Source organism: Ipomoea nil, unplaced genomic scaffold, assembly GCF_001879475.1.
Source record: "Ipomoea nil cultivar Tokyo-kokei standard unplaced genomic scaffold, Asagao_1.1 scaffold2826, whole genome shotgun sequence".
NCBI lineage: Eukaryota > Viridiplantae > Streptophyta > Magnoliopsida > Solanales > Convolvulaceae > Ipomoea > Ipomoea nil.
In genome coordinates, this window is record NW_017619254.1 from 4,775,001 (window position 1) to 4,800,202 (window position 25,202).

General features: G+C 35.4%; 3 protein-coding genes, 1 long non-coding RNA gene, 1 other non-coding gene and 1 pseudogene across 7 annotated transcripts in view; 2 read left to right on the top strand and 4 right to left on the bottom strand.

The window, feature by feature from the left end:
* Window positions 1-2,913, bottom strand: part of LOC109158818 — a 5,757-nt gene extending 2,844 nt beyond the window's left edge. The window contains exon 1 of the long non-coding RNA XR_002050445.1: window positions 2,830-2,913. This is a non-coding gene — a long non-coding RNA (uncharacterized LOC109158818). The remainder of the gene's footprint in view (window positions 1-2,829) is intronic.
* LOC109158810 overlaps window positions 1-4,443 on the top strand; it is an 11,914-nt pseudogene extending 7,471 nt beyond the window's left edge.
* Window positions 2,477-2,548, bottom strand: TRNAG-UCC. The gene has a single exon. It is a non-coding gene; the product is annotated as a tRNA-Gly (tRNA).
* LOC109158804 (cystathionine beta-lyase, chloroplastic) lies at window positions 4,357-8,860 on the bottom strand. 2 transcript variants are annotated; one of them, XM_019306702.1, is made up of 13 exons: window positions 8,718-8,860; window positions 7,996-8,164; window positions 7,758-7,891; window positions 7,453-7,523; window positions 7,266-7,357; window positions 7,003-7,090; window positions 6,821-6,932; window positions 6,573-6,669; window positions 6,395-6,476; window positions 5,258-5,375; window positions 5,035-5,142; window positions 4,818-4,920; window positions 4,357-4,713 (listed from the first exon to the last, which is right to left on the bottom strand). In XM_019306702.1, exons 1-13 carry the CDS (start codon window positions 8,790-8,792, stop codon window positions 4,535-4,537), a joined length of 1,428 nt encoding a protein of 475 aa, XP_019162247.1. In that variant the 5' UTR covers window positions 8,793-8,860; the 3' UTR covers window positions 4,357-4,534. The 2 variants fall into 2 exon arrangements, with proteins under 2 accessions (XP_019162247.1, XP_019162246.1); XM_019306701.1 differs by having other exon boundaries at window positions 7,758-7,897; window positions 8,718-8,859.
* A 6,155-nt stretch (window positions 8,861-15,015) lies between these two features.
* On the top strand, window positions 15,016-19,266 carry LOC109158803 (GPI mannosyltransferase 3). Of its 2 annotated transcripts, none has more exons than XM_019306699.1 (10): window positions 15,016-15,341; window positions 15,427-15,935; window positions 16,102-16,219; window positions 16,771-16,875; window positions 17,041-17,327; window positions 17,776-18,057; window positions 18,166-18,367; window positions 18,480-18,631; window positions 18,736-18,898; window positions 18,984-19,266. In XM_019306699.1, the coding sequence occupies exons 2-10, from the start codon at window positions 15,712-15,714 to the stop codon at window positions 19,065-19,067; spliced, it is 1,617 nt and encodes a 538-aa protein (XP_019162244.1). In that variant the 5' UTR covers window positions 15,016-15,341; window positions 15,427-15,711; the 3' UTR covers window positions 19,068-19,266. The 2 variants fall into 2 exon arrangements, with proteins under 2 accessions (XP_019162244.1, XP_019162245.1); XM_019306700.1 differs by having other exon boundaries at window positions 15,466-15,935.
* A 206-nt stretch (window positions 19,267-19,472) lies between these two features.
* On the bottom strand, window positions 19,473-24,585 carry LOC109158807. Its single transcript, XM_019306704.1, has 7 exons — window positions 24,412-24,585; window positions 21,410-21,572; window positions 21,127-21,232; window positions 20,797-20,982; window positions 20,194-20,679; window positions 19,992-20,078; window positions 19,473-19,702 (listed from the first exon to the last, which is right to left on the bottom strand). The coding sequence occupies exons 2-7, from the start codon at window positions 21,455-21,457 to the stop codon at window positions 19,686-19,688; spliced, it is 930 nt and encodes a 309-aa protein (XP_019162249.1). The 5' UTR covers window positions 21,458-21,572; window positions 24,412-24,585; the 3' UTR covers window positions 19,473-19,685.
* Window positions 24,586-25,202: the final 617 nt, after the last annotated feature.

Below are 25,202 nucleotides of genomic sequence, written 5' to 3' on the forward strand. Positions count from 1 at the left end.
GTTGATAATCACTTGTTTCTTTGTTGGTTTCCCATGAAATGATGACAGATGATGGCCATTGAACTGGGAATGCTGAATTCAAGGTCACCAGATCTTTCAAAAATGAGATGATGGAGAACCAACCTCATGCAAAAGAGATTGGTTTAAGAATATTGCTTTGGAGATTGGTGTCTCAATTTTGTCTTCCTATTTGAAGCAAATGTGCAATTACTTGAACTATATTTTAAAAAAGTTGGATTTGCACATTTATATATTATTATATGCTGGGGAGAAATGTGCTTCAGAAATTGCATTGAGATCTTTTCACTTTTAGGATTTTACAGTTATAAAAACCCAAGCATCAGACTTTAGCACTGTACTCACTGGTGACTGTATAGGAAATGTGGCGTTGTTGCCAGAACCTGCTGCAAAGAGCCTCGTCTGGACTGGCCTTATGCCCTCACTCATCATCCTCCTCCTCATCGAACAACAAGAGCACATTCAGACACATCATCATCGGCTCCAATGCAGCGGCATCAAGTCCGAGTGTGTCGATTTGGAGACGTAAGAAGGAAATGGGGAAAGAAGGTCTAATGGTGGCAAGGAACTCAAGCGGTTACAGTTAGACCCTATTCGGCTTGAACGGTTTATGAAGTCAAATGTTTCTCGACTTCTCAAATCTGACCTCCTCGCTGTCCTCGCCCAATTCCAGAGACAATACCTTATCTTTCTTTCCATGAAGGTACCAATTTAAACAAAGAAAAAAAAAAAACTTCTTTTTTCTAGTAAATTATAATTAACTTTTTAACTTCTTGCTATATTTTATTAGTTGAAAAGTGAATGTTGCAATCATAACAATCTATTTTTTTTGTAGTTGTTCAACCGGATTGCTTGATACATTATTATGAATCGATCAGAGTGCACACATTGCTTGCCTTTTAGTTTTGAATAAGCTTGAGAACATTATGTTTGGTATTTTGGTAATGCTCAAAGTGATGACCCATATAAATGCCTAACTATTGATGCTTATAGTGAAATAGACCTTTTTCATGATGGTGTATTCATTGGAAAGCGATTATTCTAGAAAATTTCTTGTTTGTGGCACTCTAGTCATTGAACTGTTTTTCTTATTCTTATGGTTAATTTTAAGAGTAAAATAGAAACGGCTTGCTATTACGTCAGTGAGATCAATTGTTGCGATCTCGGAAATAATGATAGATGATTGCCCCTGAACTGGGATGAGTGCATGGAATACAAGTGAAGTTTACTGCATTAAGATTGTTGTGAAGTTTACTTTGTTGATTTGTGTATGCTTACATAATACTTCCTCCACCTCCTATGTGGTCTAATGGTACCCGGGTTGGACTTTCATTTGGAAGATTGTGAGTTCGAGCCTCAGTGGAGCCTCACATACTACCATGTAATAGAGTCAGTAGCATTCAAAAAAAAAAAACATAATACTTCCTCCATCTCATTTTTGCCTCGGGGCAACGTATTAACCTCCAAAAATCCCAGATATTCTTTTCTAAGAACATAAAATCTCGACAAAAATTGGTACCTCCAAAAATCCCATATATTTTTTTCTAAGAACATAAAATCTCGACGAAATTTGGTATCAGCCGGACTACTGACCGTGGTAAATACTTGGGAGTCCCTACCATTCATGGAAGGGTCTCCAAATCTTATTTTGTGCAGGTCATAGATCGTATTAGTGAGAGGTTTGAAGGGTTGAGGAGGCCTTAAGATGGACGGAAGCTAAAAGAATTCTCAATTTGGAAGTTCAGACTGATTGCAAAGAGGTTGAGGAGGCCCTCAATGTTGTCAAAATCTATGATCACCATCTGGGAACCATCAAACTCCGATGAAGAGACATGATCCATAGAAGTGGCAACACTGTTGGTGCATGTTTTACGTGAGCAGAATTATGTTGCAGACTCTTTGGCCAAGATTGCTGCTAGCAGAAGGGAACCATGTATTATTTTTGCTGCCCTTCCCCTTGAATGTGAAACTTTGGTGTATAATGATCAATTGGGGGCTGTGAGTGATCGTCTCATGTTTGAGTCAGAGTAGGCTGATTTGTTTTCTTCAGCCTGGGTTCCTCCCTCCCTACTGTATTTCCAAAAAATTAGATAATTACAATTCAATTTTTCATAATATATAAAATTTTTATCTGTAGAAACTAGATTAAGAGTATCATTATATATCAATAAATTAAATTTAAAAATAAAAAAAATACTAAAGAGAATAAGTAAAGAAGATGTTAAGTACAATGAAAAGAACTAAATATGAACTCCAATAGTACTTTAAAAAAAATGAAAATGAAAATTTTCTTAAAACAAATAAAATGAAATAAATTTTATTAGAAGGATAATATTGAAAACTGATTTAAATTATAGAGTTAAATGAAGAAGGATATATGTAGAAAAAATAATTCCACAAGAAAAGAAAACTACATAAACAAATATAATATGATATTAGAAAGCAATGGAGAAGTCTTTGCGTTTGCCGGGAGTCGAACCCGGGTCTATTGCTTGGAAGGCAATTATCCTAACCGTTGGACTACAAACGCTTCTTGTTCAGTGTACACAGAACTAATTCATAAACTCATTACAGTAGAGGTCCCTGAACGTAGAACTTTCATAGTGCTCAACTGATCTGCAATCTGCAGCTCCATTTTAGAAGAACCCACCAACGAAAATGGAAAAAGGGGGGGAAAAAAAAAGATGGGAAGCTTGTCAGACAGCCAAGAGGCCATCCCGGCCGCAACTAGACGGCCAGGAACGATCATCTACGGCTCCAACCGGCGAAGGCACGGTGCTGTTACTCACGCTCTAGCCTCTTGGCCATTACTCATCCACCAAGCTTAGTTTCCTGTCTCCTTAGAACTCAAGGATACAGAGGTACGAGCCTATAGAACAGATCCTGTTCAAGTAAGGTCGTGTCCAACTCTCGCAAATGGAATCTTATATTTTGGTTTCAAGTTTCATAGTTTCCCGATGTGGGACATTTTAATTTCTCAGTTTTGGTTGTTGAACTGAGACTATCTACCAGACTAGCGCAAATGGAAGCAATAAGGGTTTGAATTCCGTAGCTGATGGTTTGATAGGAAAGTAGCGTTTGCGAAGAGCCTTGTCAGGACTACCCTTACGCCCTCACTCATCGAACAACAAGACCACATTCAGACACATCATCGTCGGCTCAAATGCAGCGGCATCAAGTCCGAGTGTTTCAATTTGGAGACGTAAGAAGGAAATGGGGAAAGAAGGCCTAATGGTAGTCAAGGAATTCAAGAGTTTACAGTTAGTCCCTATTCGGCTTGAACGGTTTATGAAATCAAATGTTTCTCGACTTCTCAAATCTGATCTCCTTGCTGTCCTCGCTGAATCCTTATCTTTCTTTCCATGAAGGTACCAATTTAAACAGAGAAAAAAAAAAAAAAAAAGAAGCTTCCTTTTTCTAGTATATTATAATTAACTTTTTAAGTTCTTGCTACATTTTATTAGTTGAAAAGTGAACGTTGCAATCATAACAATCTGTTTTTTTCGTTGTTGTTCAACCGGATTGCTTGATACATTATTATGAATCGATTAGAGTGCACACATTGCTTGCCTTTTAGTTTTGAATAAGCTTGAGAAAAGTACGAGTTTATGTTGCAAAAAATAAGAACATTATGTTTGGTATTTTGGTAATGCTCAACCATTGATGCTTATAGTGAAATATATAAATGCTTATAAATGCCCATTGATGCTTATAGTGAAATAGACCTTTTTCATGTTGGTGTATTCATTGGAAAGCGAAAGCGATTATTCTAGAAAATTTTTTGTTTGTGGCACTCTAGTCATTGAATTGTTTTTCTTATTCTTATCGTTAATTTTAAGAGTAAAATAGAAACGGCCTGCTATTACGTCCCTGAGATCAATTGTTGTGATCTCGGAAGAGCCTAAACAGGATACTTTTGTTCATCTATGCCAAAGTATTTGACTATTGTGTTTACATGTGTAGATGTATGAAGTGATGCGTAAAGAGATATGGTATCGACCAGATATGTCTTTTTATAGGGATTGCAAAGAAGAAAAGGGTAGATGAAGCAAAGAAGGTGTGGGAAGATTTGAAGAGTGAAGGTGTCCTTTTTGATCAACATACATTTGGTGAGCTTGTGGATTGTGTGATGAGGCAATGCATATATATGATGAAATGAGAATTGAAGCTCTACTGATCCCCCTTTATCTGAGTCATATTAAAAGGGCTTCTTCCTTATCCAGATTTGAGAGAAAAGGTCAAGGATGACTTTCTTCAACTTTTTCCAGATATGATCATTTATGCTCCTCATGAAGACTTATTTGATGATGAAGAGTGGAGAAAGGAGAGTGAGGATAATAGATAGTTGGCATTCTATTAAAATTAAAAGTTGAATGGTGTTTAAGATTGTTGCTTTTACAGACATGTTCAAATGGATAACATTGAAAAATATTGAGGAGACTAAAATGAGTGAATCATTTCTTCTACTTCTTGATCATCCTGAACACTCAATCACTCACTCAACAAATGGATCGATCTATGAGAAGGGGCCAGTTGTAAGTGCATAGTCTAAGTCTGCAATGAGATCATTAACATCTTCAATTCCAACAGAAATACGAACAAGATCCTCAGTGAGGCCTCTCGCCTCTCGCACTGCAGCAGGTATGCTTGCATGGGACATAAAACACGGCAAGCTTATTAAGGATTTCACGCTTCCTGTGGTCAAATGTCAAATTCACCATAAGGCCCCGTGACCGCCATTTGGCTAATTGTCTGTCATATGATAGTGTAAGTAAATAATTTGAGTAGTAGGAAGTTACCGAAACTGACAGTAACACTGAAATACTTTGTGGTCTCAACTACATGCTTAGAAAGTGCCAAAGATCCTGTCCAAAAACTAAGCACTGATCCTGCACCCTTTGCCTGCAATAAGTGAGACAAAAATCTTTATAATTACCACACAATGTCTGTCGGGGATGGCTGGCAAGTTAGAAGAAGGTTGAAAATCTTTAGCATTACGGGTTGGGTTGGCAATACCTGAGAATAGTGCAATGACCGTCCAGGATGACCAGGAAGACCAGCATAATTAACCTTCTTCACTCTTGGATGGGAGGCGAGATATTCAGCAATCTTTTGTGCATTTTCCTGCAAAGATTACAAGAAGAACGACCCATCTAGAGATTGTTTTACCATACAACTTACTGCAAAATTTTGAATTTATAAACCAATGTTTTCCATTTCATCACATAAGAAAACTAACCTGTTGCTTCTCAACACGCAGAGCCATAGTTTTGATTCCTCTTAAGCAAAGCCAACAGTCAAATGGGGCTAATCCCGCACCTTCTGCGTTTTGTAGGAAATATAACTCCTTTCCCAAGCTGGTTTGAATAAACAAAATTCAGGTCGTCACTAGTCCATATAATATAAATAAGTAAAGACAATAAGGCACCATTCAAACATTAGATCAAATGTGTAACATACAGAAAAAATCAAGGTTGCAAAAAACGTTAGGCGCCAAGCACCTAGGGCGCCGATTTTTTTTACTTTTTTTTTTTAATTTTTTTTATTTAAAAAAAAAATAAAATTTAAAATTATGAAATTCACTAATAAAACATAAGGTTCCTCTAGTTTTTTCTTACAAATTATTTACATAAGATGTTGTAAAATCGTTTTAAATATTGTTTAAAGTTTTAAACCATCTAAATACATAAAAAATTAAAATTAAGAGCAAAAGAAGCATTTTTTGGAGAAATTAGAGGGCCAAACCGCCTTCGGCTGTTTGCGGTGTATAGATCTCAAAAAAATACGCGATTTGAAAAAAAAAAAATTGTCCAAAACGGACAACCGAGTCAAAAGTTATGCCTTCCCGAACTTTTAACACTTTAAAACTATAAAAAATAAAAAATAAAAAATAAAAGAAGGCCGAACCGGCCGGCTAGGCGGTCGCCTAGACCGCCTAGCCGGCCGGCCGCGGAGGAGGCCGATTCCGGCCTTCCTAGCGCCTAGGCGCCCATTGCGCGATTTTTGCAACCATGGAAAAAATACTTCAATAGAAATATACAGACCACCAAAATGAACAAATCAACTAATAATTATAATTGTTGTACATTAAAGGTTTTATAATTCAACTTATTAGCTGAAACAATCTAGTTTCCTTTAACTTCTAGAAATAAAATGCCAAAATTATCATTAATCTTTTAAATCAGTAGAAGATTATTGCAGAGTTGTTAACAAGAAACAATGAAAAAGCAATGTGTTCATTGAGTTCCACCCAAAACAGAAACTAGATAGATCCAAACACGACTATTTAGTGAAATTTTAAAATGATTCACATACTCTTTGGTGAAAAGTTTAGAAGCGAATACATTAAATGTCTATAAAGAAAGAGTGGAAAAACCTTTCTCCTTTAACAGCAAGGATACCAGCCATAAGATCACTATGACCAGATATGAATTTAGTAGCTGAAGTCATCACAATATCTGGAAAAGTGAAGGGTGGTAAAAATGGACCAGTTGAACTCAACTATAAATAAATTGAATTGAAGAAAGAAAAAGATACGGAGTAGTTCCCAATACCTGCTCCAAGCTCTAAGGGGCAACACAATACAGGGGACATAATGCTGTTATCCACCAGCACGAGAGCACCATGAGCATGAGCCACCTCAGCAATTTTCTGAATTGAATATTTGCATGGAAATAAAAAAACATGAGTTTTAAAGAAGAAAACGTTATTATAATATTCTTGCAGGGTTCCTTTAACAATCCAAAGAACACAAAGGACCATATAAGAACAATCTAGGAACTTCAAAATCACTATGACCCACACGGATATCACAAATTTGTTGACGAGGGTTTGTAGGACTTTCTAGCCACACAAGCTTTGTCCTTGCTCCAATTGCTGATGCAACCTCATCTAGATTAGTTGTGTCAACTCGCCTGTACAGTCATTATAAAAGCACTAAGTTTCTGGTTGAGAACAAGTTATTTTAACAAAACTGATACGAACTTGACAACAATTCCACTTTTTGGTACTACTTGTGACAATAGCCGATCTGAACCACCATATATGTCATCCCCAGCAACAATCTCCTCACCTATTAAGCAATAGAAATCAAAGATTTCAAGGATAAATTTCAACAGTAATCTCAAGGAACTAGAAAACAAATTACCCTAACCAAGTGAGCAACTGGATGAGCCTAATATGCACCTACTTAAAAAATTAGGAGAAAATCACTACTATGATTAACACCTACAGAAATATAAAAGTACCAGTTCCAACGAGGCGAGTTACAGCCGCCAAGGCAGCCATCCCACTGGTGAAGCAAAATGCTCTATCTGCTTTCTCAAGCTTTGCGAGAAGCCTGAAATATTGGGAAATGTGGATGAGTGCACATATCATAATGAACATATATAGACCTGCATTAACTGCAGTATGCAGATGTGAGAAGCAACACACTTTTCTAATGCATCCCTCGTTGGATTTCCACTCCTTGTATAATCATAAGGGCCATATTCAGTTGCTGAAGGCTGCAGAAAGATGTCACAGGGCATTCAGTAACAAGTTAATATGAATGTAGAATGGAAATATGAGGCTGCAGTGACCAGTGATGGTAATACATATTATTCAGAGTATCAGCTTGATTCTATCACCATTCTGACTCTCAGTGAAGAAAGCCATTTTAGTATAATCATTAATCAACAATCCGAAGATGAACAAACATAAGGTGTTCCATTTTATTCCTTAAAATTCAATAAACTTACTTGCTTAAAAGTAGCTGTTTGATACAAAGGAGTGCTCAAGGCATCATAAGGGTCAAAATCGTTAGTAAAATTCATCAGCACTGTTGAAAAGCTTGGCTCTTTTGGCTCCCCTTGCTCGGTCAGCGCCTTATCCTCTGTATCTGGCATCAATCAATAATGATAATCTAGTAACCAAACTAAACAGCTTGAGAAAATAGGGCGGGAAAGGGGATCCCCATAAATAAATGTTTTTACAGACCATCCATGCATTCAGCAACACCACTAATAAGAGCCGGCACACTGACATCCATTTCTCTGTCTCTCAAGCAGTTTAGTTCAAATTTCTTGGCACTCAATGCACGATATTCCTTCCCATTCACTGTAGGGTTACAAGCAAGAGCCACTGGAAATTCTCCAGTTATAGAACCCTATAACACACACAAAACAAACAAACAAACAAACCTCTAAATCACACGGTTGATTGCCCCACAAAACCAAAATAAATAAATATAATGAACCACATGGCAAATTTCAACTAAATTACAATGGGTAAATGAGAGCAAAGGAACACACAAAAAGTATCAACAAACTCCTCTTTCTTTTAACTTATTCCTTGGGTTAGAGTTGCAGAACAAGATTTTTCAGAATGCTCCAAATCAAAATCAAAGTGGATGAACACCTCGAAGTAAGAATGTGTCAGTCAAATACGGAGTATATCATTCCCGATATTATCAAATACTTAAAATCAAACGAGAAAAATAAGGCTCAAACCAACATATAATAATGATTTCAAATACTTAATATATATTATGATACTCCATGGCGTAATGGAAGGATCCAATAAGCAAAAACATTGTTGTGCAAGCTCTATAAAAATCATAACTTTCCGATACTTGTTTGACTTAATCCCATTCCAAGAAAACCCAGTTAAGAGAAAGAGACTGCGCGCGAGAGCAAAAGCAGCGACTGCTCCGTACTTACCTGGTGGTTTAGGTTTCGGTATGTAGGCTTTGTGTGGAGTAGGGATTTGAGATGCAGTGAAGACGAAGTTGCCATTTTTTAAGAATCTGAACCCAATTGCCCTCAACCCCTCAGGTACTCGTATTCGCTCAACAATAAAATTACTGTATAAAAACATCATCTTTAATTAACTTTTCAAACCCCACTGAAAATGAAAACTTGACATTTAAGCACCAACAGTATTGCTTCACCCACTATGATGAATATATCCAATATTTGTTTGTCGTGAAAGTGAGAGAGTAAAATTTTGATAATACATATAGCAGAACTAGTAAATAAAATAGGCATTTTGGTTTTTTTTTGAACCGTTAATTAGCATCAATAAAAAAATTTTACAATAAATTTAATTTAAAATTTTATAAAAATATATATATTAAACTATTCTTAAAGAGAATGGCTAAATCGGTAGAGCATGATTTTCGAAAGTCACGTGTTTGATTATTGTCATCATCATCTCATTTGAGTAATTGCACAAGATTTTTCTAGTGCAGTTTATTTCTCATATGTAATTTGTGAATAATGTGGTAAATTCATTGGGATATATAGATATGCCTACGTATAGTCTATGGAGTAGGGGTGTGAGCTCGAGTAACCTAGACGATGGGTCGAACATTCCCGAGCTAAAACTATATGATCAGTTATAAAATCCAAAAGTTCCCCCAACATGCATTATAGAGGTTACGAGGGAGCACATGTCGAGTGCTCGCATGCCCTCCACGTGTTCCACATGCACCGGTGCGGTCGACGCCTCTTCTAGTAGGTCCACATGGGAGATGATTCCTGACGAGTCTAACTATGACGTGATCGACAAAGCGATGCCAGAGGTATTTTGTCCTCTAGTGTAGGAGGCATCCCGTTTGGGGTATCCGGTCCGAGCGTTAAGGTCGAGACCGAACATAGAAGGCATTGCACAATAATTAATAATCTAAAAAGGACGATTTTGTACCTTGACTCAGGTCAATTTGGACCCAAACGGGATCGGTTAGGATTGAAAAATGTCTCTCACGGTATATGAAATACATACGAGCGAATATACAGTCATACGCCTAAGGGTTATTACCTATCAATGAGTTATTACACCGGAGCGAAATTCAAATTTACTTAATGAACACCTTCAAATAGCGGCTACAAATTTTTCTCATCATATAAAATTAATAATAATTAAATTATGTTAAAAATCTCAAAATATCGTTGTTATACAATACAACCTACTGAAACACAAAGAGCCAATAACGCCTCCACTGAGGCTCAAAATCACAACCTTCCACTTGGAAGTCCACCCTGGATACCATTAGACCACATAGTCCTGGTAAATTTAAGAAATTAATTAATCATGTAATATCACATAAAAAAAAAAACAATACTCCGTAATCCGTATTAAATATAAATTTTGGAAGAAAAGTTAACATAACCTCTAGATTATTTTTTACTATAAAGTTTTTTATAAACAATTACACATTATTATCAATTTATTATAGGGTGTTGCTATTTGCACCACCCTTTGGTCAAAAGTATGTATAAAGTATCTTGAAATTGTAAAAAGGTAAAAACTTTCAATAATTACATAGGTAGTGTAAATAGCCAAATGGGAGTTCTTTTTGCTATTTGCACCACCTTGGTCAAACCTCATTTATGAGGTGCAATTAATAATTTTTTAATTTAAAATTAAATTAAGAGAAAATAATATTTTTTCCCCTAAGTTATATACTTATAGTACTTTTTACCCCTGAATTATTAATGTTAGCATATTAGCCCCTCAATTATTCTAAAAGTGACGATTCCCCCCTGATATATTAAATTGACACTTCTACCCTTAAAGTAAACATTTTATTTATTTTTCTTTAACAAATTATTTCGTATACGTAGGGATGACCACGGTTCGGTCTAACTGAACCGGACACTATAGCAATCGAATTAAAAGTTTCCGGTTAAGGGAAAATTGTACACTTTTTTCATCTGAGTTATATGATTATATCACTTTTTTCCTCTCAATTATTTGTTTATCCACATTTGCTCCCTCAATTATATTAAAAGTGGCAGGTTTTCTCCATTTTATGTTAGGTGAACATTTTTACCCTTAAAACTAAATATTTCATTTATTTTTTCTTCTCCAACAAATTATGATTTATATGTAGGAATGATTATGGTTCGCTTCGAACAATTTTTTTATTTTTTTGCCAATTCAAAATTTATTTATTTATTTATTATAAATTCTATTTCTTATTTTTAAAATAATATAAATTCAATAATTATTTATTTTTTATTTTATTTCATTTTTTCGATTCTGAATCGTAAGTATAAGAAAATAAAGTTGTGTTGTGCCTTCACAATTAGTTATATTTGTTCTATATTTTCTTAAACATTTTTAACTCTAAGAATCTAAGTTCCACTCCCAAGGTTCGGACCTATGACCATTTATTTGAAATGTCATCATATTACATGATAGTTGGCTTAATCATATTATATATAATAATCATATACAAATCAATTGTTGTTAAATCAAAGTAATTGTAGATTACTAGTATATATGTCCTCTAATGAAGGTGTGCATTCCTCAGAAAGAGAGAAATCAAATATAATCTTAGATATAAAATCACACTCCAAAATGTCATTGGAACGTAATGGATTGTCAACTTCAATATGACTGCAAAAGCCTAAGAAATCAATACTTTTTCCCACTTTTTAACTGGAATGAAGTTCGAAAGAGTAATATATAACACGTGTGATTGCAAATTAAAAGAAACTCCCTTTGGCTTTGCTTACGATTCAGAACCGAAAAAATAAAATACAATAAAATAATTATTAGATTTATTTTTTTAAAAAAATAAGAAATAAAATTTATAATAAATAAATAAGTTTTGAACTGGCAATAAAATAAGTAAAAAAATTTGTTTGAACTGAACCGTGACCATCCGTACATCTAAACAATAATTTGTTGGAGAAGAAAAAATAAATGAAATATTTAATTTTAAGGGTAAAAATGTCTATCAAACATAAAAGGAAGAAAATATGCCACTTTTAATATAACTATATGAGACAAATGTAGATACATGAATAACTAAGAGAGAAAAAGTGTTAAAAGTATATACCTAAGGGGAAAAAGTGTCATTTATAATAAATATTTGTTAAAAAAAAATAATGTTTGACTAAAATGAATAAAGGTGGTGTAAATAGCAATTTTTTATCTACATTATCTAAAAGTTATCACACCTATTAAATAGATGGTGTAAATAGTAATTAGGGTGATGCAAATAGAATTCCCCTTATTATATTATGCCAAAATTGGCATTTTAGCCAATAATTTACTTGAGCGTGGAGTGCAGTTTTTCCCATTCCAAAAGAAAAGACAAAAGTTAATCCTGAAGTACCAAAGTAACAAATGGAGAAGTTTAGGGGCCAAAATTGATATTGAAACTTTCTTCTTCCTTCCTCCATTACTTGTCAATCTGGCCGACATAGCCAAGCTTCGAAATATCAATCAATCAACAACAATTGCTGTCTCATATACATAATCATTCCTTGAAATCCACTACGAAACTCTCTCTCTTCCCCATTCAGACTCCAAATCTCTGTCTTCTGCACACGCATATACATACACCATTACACATGCATATCGAAGCTTAACCTACACACCGGAGCAGCCGAATTTGAGGCAGTAACCGCCAATTGAGGGTTGATCTCGGGATGGACCTTCGCTGAATCACTGAAATTGTATTGATTGTAAGAAGCGGATAGGGGATTGCAGAAGCGGAAGTGGCGGTGGAGGAGCGAGCATGGCGGTGCCGTGGGGCATAACGATGTGGATGGCGAGGATGGTGTGGATGGCGCTGAGCGGGTGGGTGCTGTCTTGCTTGACTGTCGCCGACGAGATCGCTAGCTCACTCAGGAGCGGCGATATCGGGCCTTTCCATGTTGGTTGATCCCTGAATTCTACACCAAATTCATGCCAATTCTAGGGTTTGTTCTTGATTTTTTTTTTTTTTTTTGTTTAAATTTGAGGTGGTTTGATATGACATATGAGTGCAGTTAGTTGAACTGTCCTAAGTTTCTGTACATTTCTGATAAAATTGAATATAACTTCTGAACTGTATGATTTTCATTATCAATCGTGTTGCTTTGAGGCGATGGAAAGGCCATCGTCGGGCCGGCGCTGCCCGGCCGGAAAATGGAAATAGTTGGGAGAAGAGACAGTAAATAGGAATCATTAAATTAATAGTCCGTATTTTATGTATCGTAAATGGAAAATGCTTTCTTCCTCCCTTGAAGTTTCCAATTATTGTCAGACTTCACAACTATTTAAAAAGTAATTTTTTTTGAAAACATTTAAAAAGTAAATTTAGTTATCAAATATCATGATGAAATATTTGAGGAGCATTAGAGCATCCATAATTGTTGGAGAGAATTGGGAGATAATGTAAGAGTGATTATGAGAGAGAATGTGAGAAGGGAGAAAAAAAAAACAAAAAAACCAAAAAAAAAAAAAAACAAAACAAAACAAAAAAAAATTAAAAAAGAAGAAGGATCAGGCGCGCCGAACCTGACGCGCAGCCGGGCGCGTGCGGCGCACAGCAAGTCAGATTTACTTTCTCTCTTTTTTTTCTTGGTTTTCGCAATATTTCTACCATTGCAGATGAATTCTCCTTGAATTAATTCTCCCCTACATTAACTTTGCTCCCCACTGAGAAGAATGAATTCTGAAATCTCCCCATATATTATCCACAAGTGTGGATGCTCTTATAAATCTGTTATGGTGAAGCTACTAGTACAGTAGTAGATGGTAGTGATGGACTGATGGTACAACTCAGAAATGGAGCATATAATAATGCATTTGTATTTTTGTATCACATTTGGTCAAGTTATTAAATTTTTTTGGCCAGTCACATGTGACTGGTTAATTTATTTAATTTTTATTTTAATAAATTTTAAATTAAAAATCTTAAAATTAGAAAAAAAAAGTCACCCCATTCCCTCCTTCATTTCTGCCGGACACGAGGGAAGAGAGGGTGGGGTGGCGAGCGTTCTCTATCCCCGACCCCCTTCCTCCGGAAACGAAGGAAGAGGATGGGGTTGGTCGGCGTTTTTTATTGTTATTTTTTTTTAAAAAAAAATTTATATTTAATTTAAAAATTATTAAAATAAATTTTAAACTAAAAATTAAATAAATTAGCCGTTTACCGGTGACTTGGAGGGAAATTAACCAAAAAATATAACTGCAGGACTAAATGTGATACAAATTGAATAGTCATGCACCTAATTTGAAAATGTTAATAGTCAAGGACTAAATGTGATACAAATTGAATAGTTATGCACCTAATTTAAAAATGTTAATAGTCAAGGACTAAATGTAATACAAATTGAATAGTTATGCACCTAATTTGAAAATTTTAATAGTCAATGACTAAAATTGATACATGTATTATAGTCGATGAACTAAAAATGATATTTTCTCAACAAAAAATTACAAATGATAGGAGGACTGGAAACCACTCAGAATAACCCGGCATAAAAACGATGGTCTCGCTAACGTATAGGTTGTTCGATTCACGAATTGTTAAACAAATACATGAAAAAATTCACTAATGAACTGTTTAATGTCTTTGAAAATCAAATGAAAAGAAGAGTCTCTCATAATAAAATTAAGAGATTGCACCACTTGGATAAAATATGTTTCAATGTCAACATCATCAAAATTTTTATCCTTAAGCCAATTCATAGCTTATATAACAACTATCGTATCCGCTTCCCTTGGTACATGTGCACCGCTTCATTGGATGCTCCTGGTTGCAATAAAATTTTCATTCTCATCTCGTAACACACTGCCAAAGCTCATTTTAGCACATTTCTTGTCAATGGTCGCGTCAACATTGAGTTTTAAGAACCGCAACTGCGATTTTGTCCATTTGACTTGAGCATGATTGAACATAGACAAACTAGAATTGGTGGATTTAGTTGATTCTATCTAGTCTCCCATATAATTTTGATCTTTGGTTATAGTTGAATAAGCCATTTGAGCATTCTAATTGTATCACACCTTCTCGTTTCTCCGCTTCCATATTTCCCAACAACACATCATTATTAATTGACACATTGTTAAGTTTGGAATAATTCTGGTTGAAATGAGCAGAACCAATCTTCCATAGCATTCATTTGCTAAAGTGCATTCGACAAATAAATGATGGACAACAATCGTTATAACTTACTTTCTCTGAGCGAAGCATATCTTTTGTAGGGAGATAATTGACACAAGCTTCCCCCTTACCCCTACAATGATTTGTAGCAATTGCTTAGTATTTTTTTTTAAAATTATATTTAATTCGAAAAAAAATACTATCTCAGACCTGAAGAGAGCCATGGAAGACGGAACTTTCTATGTCCGATAATTTAGAAGGGAAAGAAATTTGAAGTTATGGAAAAGAGGGAGTGAAAGGTTTGGTAGTGCTCTAACAACAACACCACTCTCCTCTCCTCAGTCCTCACTATATGCTGCAGTTTGTGTACGCCAGTTGAAGACAATTCCTTTTAACGCCCACAGCCTGTTTGATAAAATACCACTGACACTGAGGACTTAGAAGTCTCTGCTTTCAGGTTCGTGTCCACCATTTTCCCTAATTTTTTTCTCTACGAATTTGTTGTCCCAGATCTAAACTTGAAGTTCCAAAGAGGTTTCAAGAATACATGGTGACGTGGCAATGCTGACATTACTGCCCAGTCATCTGATTTAACGGCCAACCAGGTTGAAATCGGTCAACATCCACTGCCCTGCCCTATTCACTCCAACGACTCCTCCCTCATATTCGTCGCCGGAGCTGAGACTTTGTTCGGATTTGGCTCTATACAACGTTAAAATTCTCCTTTCTTCTATATTTGGCAAGATCATCCCCAACCGTCATCTTCATCTTCACTGCCGGGCATTTTGATTTTTCTCTGAAAAGAAAGACCCGAATCTCATCTCACCATGAGACAAAGAAAGCATCCACCTACTATTCCACTAGAGAGTAACACAGCTCAAAAACCCAATCCTAAAAGGGATTCAAAAATCCAAGCTTTACTCACTTCTTCAAGAGAAGTGTTTATTATATGTTTGGTTGCACGGATTATAAATTCTCTCCTGGTACAGACTTATTTCAATCCGGATGAACATTGGCAAGCCCTTGAAGTTGCTCATCATATCACATTTGGGTAATTTCTTCTTCTTTCTGTTTCTGGGATTATACATCATTACTGTGTTTTAACAAACTTCTTTTGCTTCTTTTCTACATAAGTTTATGTTTTATAACTAGTTTTTAGTATGAAATGCTTGGACTAAACTTGAATGATATTTGTTTGCTTATTTGATTTCTTGCAGATATGGGCATTTGACATGGGAATGGAAAAAAGGCATAAGGAGTTACTTGCATCCATCAATTTTTGCTCTTCTTTATAAAATTCTTACGTTTTTAAAGCTTGATAGCCCTTGGTTCATGGTAATTATTGCTCTTCTTGATCAAGGATTTGTTAGCGTTGTCTTCATTGTGACAATTTTTTGACATTCCTCTGAACTTTCCTGTGTTCTGCATGGGTTCTATCCATGCCATTTAAATGTGTTTCATATTGACAACAACAGGTGGTAGACAGAATTACATTAGTTTCGGAGAATTTTGCTTCAATTTTGCTTGTTTATTTATTTATAAATTTATGGCTACTTTTTTTTAATAGATTTTGCATAGACCTTGTTCATGTCATTGAAAGTCTTTTTAAACACAACCACATTAGTTTAGAAGAATACTACTTCGTGATTGCATGATGCTTCTTTATGACCACTTGGTTTATTGCTCTTGCATATTCCTCACTCATGACATCAATGATCCCTATCGACAAACACACACATCAGCTTTGAAGAGTTCCTCTTCAAGTTTGCATGCTGCTTTTTTATGAATACTTGGTCAATAGTTTCTGCACATGCCTACTTTACATTGTTTAGTTGAATGAATGCTTACACCTTTTACATTGATATTAAATTTACCTACTGCCACAGATAAGGGCACCTCGACTTCTGCAGTCTCTTTTCTCTGCTGTAGGTGATCTTTACATGTATAAGCTCTCTCGAGTGTTATTTGATGACCATGTTGCAAAATTGGCGGTATCCTTCTCTAATTTATATTATAAGTTGCATTCTAACTTGTTATCTGTTTCCTGCATTTTTATTAATATACTGCTTTTATTTATTTGGAAATCTCCAAGTATTTGTACCATTATATTTGTTGCTCCTGATGATAACGATCACAAAGTACTTAACTCAATGCAGCTCTTTGCACAATTGACCAATTGGTTCATGTTTTTCTCGCTCACTCGCACTTTGTCTAATAGTTTGGAGACAGTTCTTACACTCGTGAGCCTCTACTACTGGCCTTGCATTAGAAAATCTTCCAAAACAACTTCCTTGGGTTCAAGAAAGTGGGCTTTGGTTGTAGCTGCATTGGCGTGTGCCATACGGCCAACAAGTGCCATTACATGGCTGTATGTTGGTCTTCTGGAGTTGTACCTTACTGATGAAAAAATTGTTTTCATTCTTCTTGAGGTGATTCCTATTGGGTAAGTATGATTTGACCTTTTTTTTTTTCCATAAATATGACATACAATTTTTTACTTCAAATAATGAGTAAACATGCAAACTTAGAGACAAATGAATGAACCAATATACCAAATAATGCTTTTCTAATCTGAATCCCTTTTAATTAGACTAGAATAAACAGGGCTGATTTAATCATTGACTATTGCTGAGTGTTTAGAATAAGGTACTAGGAGTCTAGGATGCATGCTAAGAGAATCTCTTGCTTCCCCAGCTATAAATCAGATTCTTGATATGCACTTTCGAGTTTAAAACTATTGAAATGAAGTTTGGTTATCATAAATGCATTTCTTGTTTACTCAAACAATAATTAGGCTTTCATTATTTGTATGTACATTTCCTATTTGCAGTAATCAGGCATCTTATGCTTTGAAGTAGACTTACTTACCTACTCTAAACACATGGAATCAGGACATTGGTACTTGGAGTCACACTTGTGTTGGATCGGTGGATGTATGGCACTTGGGTCTTTGTGCCTCTTAATTTTCTGAAGTTCAACTTTCTCTCTTCTGGTGGTGACTATTATGGAACTCACGTATGGCACTGGTACCTAAGTCAGGGATTTACAGTGATGCTCTTCACATTTATACCATTTTCTTTAGCAGGCATTGCCATGTCTAAGCAATGGAAACTTTCTGGTCTTATTGCATGGGTTTTGGGGATTTATAGCTTGTTAGGCCACAAAGAGTTCAGGTACTCCGTTTAAAAGTTTATTATTCTGTTTTAATTGATGATTATATATTTATATCTGTTCCAATGTTCAATGATATATGCTGTTCTCTAATCAGTCTTGAGTAACAGGTTTGTCCTCCCCATACTTCCTATAGCTTTAAAGTTCTCCGGGTACTCACTAGCAAGAATAGGAGTGGCCAGTAAATCAAATGACCATGATCAAAGATTTTCAAGGACTAGTTACTCGTGCTTATCTCGAAAGCATCTTGCCATAGTCTTCCTACTCATCACAAATCTTCCAATGGCTTTGTATATGAGTATGGTCCATCAGGTATCTGCTTCTGCATATTATTATTGCATTGGAGACTAGATTTTTCCAGGAAATAGGAGAAAAATTTTGTACAAGATAAACTGTTTTATATTACTTGCAATATGCTTCATAGAGAGGAACCGAGGATGTGATGAACTATCTTTCCGTGGAAGCAGTTGATGGAAATGTAAGAAATATCCTTTTCTTGACACCCTGCCATGCCACACCTTACTACTCCACTCTTCACCGTAACCTTCCTATGCGTTTCTTGGATTGTACACCAAGGTGTGGACTGCCCACTTGTTTCAAAGATTCTAACCATTTGTTGTCTTGTTATGTTTATATAATAGAGAACATGAACCTTTTTCTCTTGGCAATTATTTCAACAGTGAAGAGAAAGGAATGCTAGACGAGTCTGACCGGTTCATGTTGGACCCAGTTGGTTTTGCGACTGAATTTGCAAAAAATTGGTCTTTACCTAGCCACATTGTGATGTTCGACGCACAGGAAAAACTATTGAAAGACTTTCTGGTTTCGCACAATTTCATGGAGGTGATTTAAAAATATTTCGTCCGTTATTTTCTTGATTTAACTAATATATTTCTTGCTGATGAAAGACTGCTACTACCTTCTTCAGGTAAAAAGGTTCTTTCATGCTCACTTCAAGGTGGATCGAGAGCTTCAGTCATCTGTTGCTGTATATGCATCCAAAGGCCACTGAGAATCTTGTCTTTCACATCCTAAACATCTGCTTCAAGTTAGGCATTTCAATATCCATCCTTATTCTCTATGTTCTCAACTATATTTTTCTCAATCTTAACATACCTTAGGGTGTCTCTTTAACTTCATAGTTAGAAAGTTTTATTGCGATTTTGTAGGAAAATTCTGCATTTAAGTAAAATGTGTTTTGGTTTCCTCTACTGATGAGATGCATTGTATCTTTGCTGAATTACCAAATGCATTGCATTGACAATGTAGAATTGCAATAAACTGTCACAATTTGTTTATGAAATATTCACCACTATTAAAATTGTGTGCAAAGATACATGTTTCATAAACTATTTAACTATCACAATCAGAAGACATTGATAGGTACCTGTAACAACATTGTCACAATATACTGATGTTTTCCTATAATGATCCTATATTTTGCACAAAACAACTGCTGCAACATATGCACATTTTGCGAAATTGTTTTTTGCCTAAATATTTTTCATCTTTTTGCACCATCATAACTTTGATTATTATCCAAGACAACAGACAAATAAGTAACTTCAAAAACAGTCTTCAAATTCAGAAGATTCTTCATGTCTCAACCCTTGTTTACAAAACCCTATATCTATGGAGCAAATGCACCTGCCATGTTGATAGCCACAACACAAGAAAGAAATGTCAGGTAGGCATCAAAACATGTAAACCATATGTATATATATGCCTTGAACAATAACCCTGTGACATGTATTTTAATGTCGTAACATCAACTAGTCAGGTTAAATGTTAAAACTGCAACAGAATCAATCAAATGGCAAAATCATATGATTAATCAAACCTTCAGATATTTTATCCAACCTCTTAGTATCTGACTACTTGCATCAACATTAGTTCTACTACAAAGAAAACTAACATCAATTGTCAGTGTACTAACCTCGGTGTTCTCTTGTACCAAGAGGATCCAGGAAGCTATCTGTATCTGATGCTAGGAAGGGTGATCTTGAATAGGTCCCTAAAATATCTATAATGGACATAAATTCCAGGATAAATATCAGCAGCAAAGTGCAATATGAAGTTGTAGGTATCATGCTGGTGTTTACAAGTGTGTGCATGTGTGAGTGAGAGACAGAGCAGACCTGAACTGTTAGCAAAGTCTGCCGTCAAATCTGACAAACTGAAGTTCCGGGGTATCTGCCCCAAGAATCCAAATGATGATGAATCAGCATCCAAGACAGTCTCGTTCAGGTGTTGTGAATTGGACTCGACACTACTGTAGGATGAAATAGATGCATCTGTAATAGCAGGACGAGTTTCCAGAACATTATTGTCACCGCCAAACAAGAAATGAGAATTGCTAGGATAACCAGCTTCTGATTTGATCATTCCACCATTCAGTCCTTGCATCAACCCCACATTTGCATTCTGAGCCAATAGTATGCTTGGTGAGACATTAATCCTCCGTGTATGAGTAGACATATCAAAAGCACTTTGCATACATGTCTGTAGTGAGGATGCACCATTCGAGTATGCATCAAGTAAACTGCGGTCTATATTTCGATGCATGGTTTCAGTCTTCACAACTGGTCCAGTCTTTTCGGTTGTGCAGGTAGAGTTCTCATGCACTGTCAATGTGAAAATGAGAGTTATTGAAAAATAAACTAGAGAGAGAGGAGAATACATAAGAATGATAAGATTATCTCTATGGAAACAAAATATAAAACTCAAAAGAGGCTCCTTACATGGGGGCATTTGAGATCCACCATTAGCCAAGGGAATAGGATTCACTCCAGCTGGACAAATCTGATGTATTAGCTTAGCATGTCTCTCAAGCAACTCATTGAATCTACTTATTTGATCCTTCACTATCAACCTCAAATGGTAAGCCCTGAAGAATTCCTGATTTTCTTCTTCAAGCTTTTGCCACACTGAAAATAATCTAGATGTCATATTTATATTCTTCCAACGAAAATGAGTACAATAGATATCACTAAACAGTTGTATCTATATGCAACAGCTTCATTAGTATTACAGCAGAGAGATCCAAGTTGCAATGAGAAAAGAGCCATTACCAAGTTCAGTAAATCCTGGCTCAATTTTGGCTTGATGTAGGAGTGTACTCACAACTTCTTCCTGGTTCATGTATAGTTGTAGGCATCGCTCTATAAGATTTTGCACCTGAAATCAAAGTAGCTTTAGTAAAATGGTGATTTAGTGAGAGTGATTACAGAAAAGGTGTTGCATCCACATGAAAAAGTAGTTAAGTGGTGAAATTTTGTTTGGCCCATGTCAACATTCCAAATACAGCCAGAATGTTAATCCATATTTGATCTAATTATAGGGGAAAAGGCTTACCAGTTGAATATCTTCACGTGAGACTTTCTTCACCTCCCCCGTAGACATTTTCCAAGACTTCAATCAGAACTTTATGTTAGAAATTCAAAACCACTTTGCAGATTGTACGTTTTATTCCACCTTTGTGCCAACAGGAATTGGTAAAATCTTTACATACATAAACCTGTCATGTGCAAGTAAATTATATATAGTATTATTATATGACTTTGCCAGAGAGGATGCCATGGAGGATTTAAATAGATAGGGTGATTGGGTTGGTGGCTGTATGCATGTAACCGGACAAAAGCATATTATGGTTTGAATAGTAGGTAACAAGCATCTAACCGCAATAATTTAATAACATTACTGCCTAAAATCTCTTTTACTTTGTGATAATCTTATACTCCATACTATTTTCATTTTTCAAACTCAGATATAACATCCAATGTATTTGGTAGTCATGCTAATTCAATAATGAAAAGTATTACAATGAGCACAGGCTTAGCCTAGCATGGCAGAAAGGCTAGTTTCAGCTTTTTGCTAACTAATGGACATGGACAAATTCCTATCATTGGACCAAGGTGATTATTACAATTCCAAGCTCCCAAAAAAAAAAAAAAAAAAATCACTTATTCTTTTATGCCTTCCCATTGCAAACAAGATAATGTTAATAATATAAATTGAAAAAAATGTTCCATGCATCATCACTTCATTAGTATATAGGGGCTTCAAGTTTCTCTGTTTAATTCACAGGACAGAAACAAAATTATCCACCATGCATGCAAAGATTTTCTAAAATGCCTTGTCTCACAAAGAATGCCACTAATGAAAGGGTTAGTATTCTTTCAGAATAAAAAAATATTATTCTTTAATTAAATAATTATAATAATTTAGAGAGATTACTATTTTTTGCAAAAAAAAAAAAAAAGGGTTGATCAATATTGACTTTTCTTCTCAATAATATGATAGACTCTAGTTTATTACTGGTGTATAACACCTATATGCTGCCACTGCATCAGATATTTTTCACTTTAAAATAGAACAACATAACAAGCTTAGTACAGAACAAACTGCATAAGGATGCAGTCAGTAAAGATGCCAAATATATCACTACCGTAACCAATTGATAAATATGACAATTAAAGACTATTCTAGGTGATGCTCACTGAAAATATGATAAATTTGAACTTGAGTTACCCCCTCGTCAAAATGAAACTACTTGCTAATAAAAGATAATAATGCTTCAAGAAGATCAAGAAATGAATGTATTCCACTAATTTTAATCGGCAAAAAAAAAATGGCTATAACAATTTCCTAAATAATCAATGATCTTGAGGAATTGGATTCTCATGCCTTTCACCCAAATTACTTAGAATGTATTGATTAATATGCTTCCCATTGTGACCAATGTCCTAGTAGCACTCATCAACTCTACTATAATTTAGTTCTTGCAATCATGCATGAATCCATTGTCCCAACACAGGTATAAAGTACCATGAAATTACTCATGCTAGCAGATTGAAACTCTTGCTTGATCCTTTCTAATCCTGAAGAATTTGGAAGATAAAATATGTATCTCTCTTTATTTTGGAGTTAAGAGTAACTATGACCAATTTCCATCAAATGAGAAAATTAAACAAAGAATCACGTAAAATATTCTCAAAGAGCATGTTACACAATCCATGTGTAACTGTAACTGATGACACATCATGCACGCTCTTGTATGACAACAAAGAATGTCAAAAGTAAATAAGTACTCATTTTAAAAACAAAAGGAATCTGCTGCCTCACATTATATCCATGCAAACTTCTAACATAAAATATGTTATATGTCACCTTACATTCTCTTCAATGCATAGTGGAAATAGCATCAAAGAATAGAAATTGGACTAATGAAAAGAAAAGTTGGGCTGTTTAGTATGGGAAAAAATTCCATTTCCATTCTTCATTTTCTAACTTTTTTCCATTTTTCATCCTCCAAATGGGGCTGCTCCTTTTAGCCCCATTATCATCACTACTCAATACTCATCAATCCACTTCTAGATCATTCCCTATTTCACTTCTTCCCTAATGAAGACACAGTCGCACCGCAAAGATTGGAGATTCAATAGAAACCAGCGCAAAGCTCCGCCGCTCCCCGGTGTAATCAATTGGAGAAGACCATCACAAAGCCCCATCACTCCCCTGCATACGCTATAGGAGAAATTTTCGCAGAGGTCTAGTCTAGGCTGAAATCATTGTGGAGGCTATCAAAGAAATTATCACTCGACCTCTGTGGAGTGTGACGGCAAAGGAAGAGAGATGAGAATCAAGGGCTTGGTTCTCATCAAAGAGAGGAATTAGGAAATGAAACAAGCAGTGACACAATTAAGATCATCTTGGCCAACAAAGGAGGTATGCATATATAGCACTGTTCAGTATTCACCCATGTTTTCCAAATGGAAAACACAATTGAGGAGTTCTCCAACTTTGTTGAAAAATGGAAAATTTTTCATCAAATGAACACCCCTAAATTTTTGCCCAATGCAACAAGCACATACACACAGGCAGGGGAATAATTCGTAGTCAGGACACAATAACTAGGCAATAAGTCATCTTCCAGGTGATGTTGGCCATGAATCACTTGAATGAAACCTAAAGACACTGTTACACCTCATATCCAACTTTATAACATAAAAGATTAAAAGCTAGTGAACACGAATTATAGGAATTAGATGAAGCAGAGCTCCATTATTTACAAGTCCTGAAAAACAACTTCAGATACGAATTTAAAACACACTCGTAGCCCTTCAAATACAATGATCCTAATTCCTAAAAACATCATTACATTAACCAGCTCCTTGCCTCCTTTTCCTTCTGATCCTCATACTGAAAACACATATGCAGCATCATGTATATACATAAATCCACACACACGTCTAAGAAAGCACATATAGCATTATTTCAGCTCAGAAGTAATTTCCAATCATGATTCAAAAGAAACAGAAACAAAAGAAGTAAGAAAAGATGTTATGGAGGTGTACCGGAGGCAAAATCAGTTAGCGGAGCACCTAGCTTTGAAGTTCCCGAAATCAATCGGTGAAGTCACCGGTGGCCACCGTCCGACGCTCCGCTCGGCTTTTCCCTAAAAGGAGAGAGATCAGGACAGGATACCAGATTCTTTACAGGTCAATCAATTTGGTTATTGTTCGAATGCGTACAATATTTTTTTAAGGAAAAAATATATATAAATATTTGCATTAAATATTTTACTCCATATATCCATTTAATCTCGAAGTACCCAAATTTCAATTTGTCACGTTAATTAGAACTGACAAGCGTTTGCGTTATTTTGTTGCACGTGGCTACTTAATTTACTGACGTCATAATAATATAATTTAGAGTTAATTTCAGGAAAGAAAATACTACATTTATACTCAAATTTTACAACTAATTTTTACTCATTCTCACAAATTTTGGATGTAGACAATTTTTTCTGAACTCACAAGATAAATTTCTTATCCATACTTGTAAAAATGACAATGGATCAAGTGTGGGTCGAGGAGGGCTACACCTATAACCCGACCCACCTTATATTTTCTCAACACACCCCTACTACCAATCCGCATGAGGGAACTTTTTCAAAACTCACCCTCATTCCACCATATGCAGGTGTCCACTATGAGTACCCACCAACTTATTATCTTTTTTTTAAAAAAAATAATATTTAAATTACTTAAACATAATCTACTTCTAGTATCACCTATACTAATAAGAGACAATAAAGTTAGGCCTATAACGGAAATTAAAAAATGTCCGGCAAATTATTTGATGA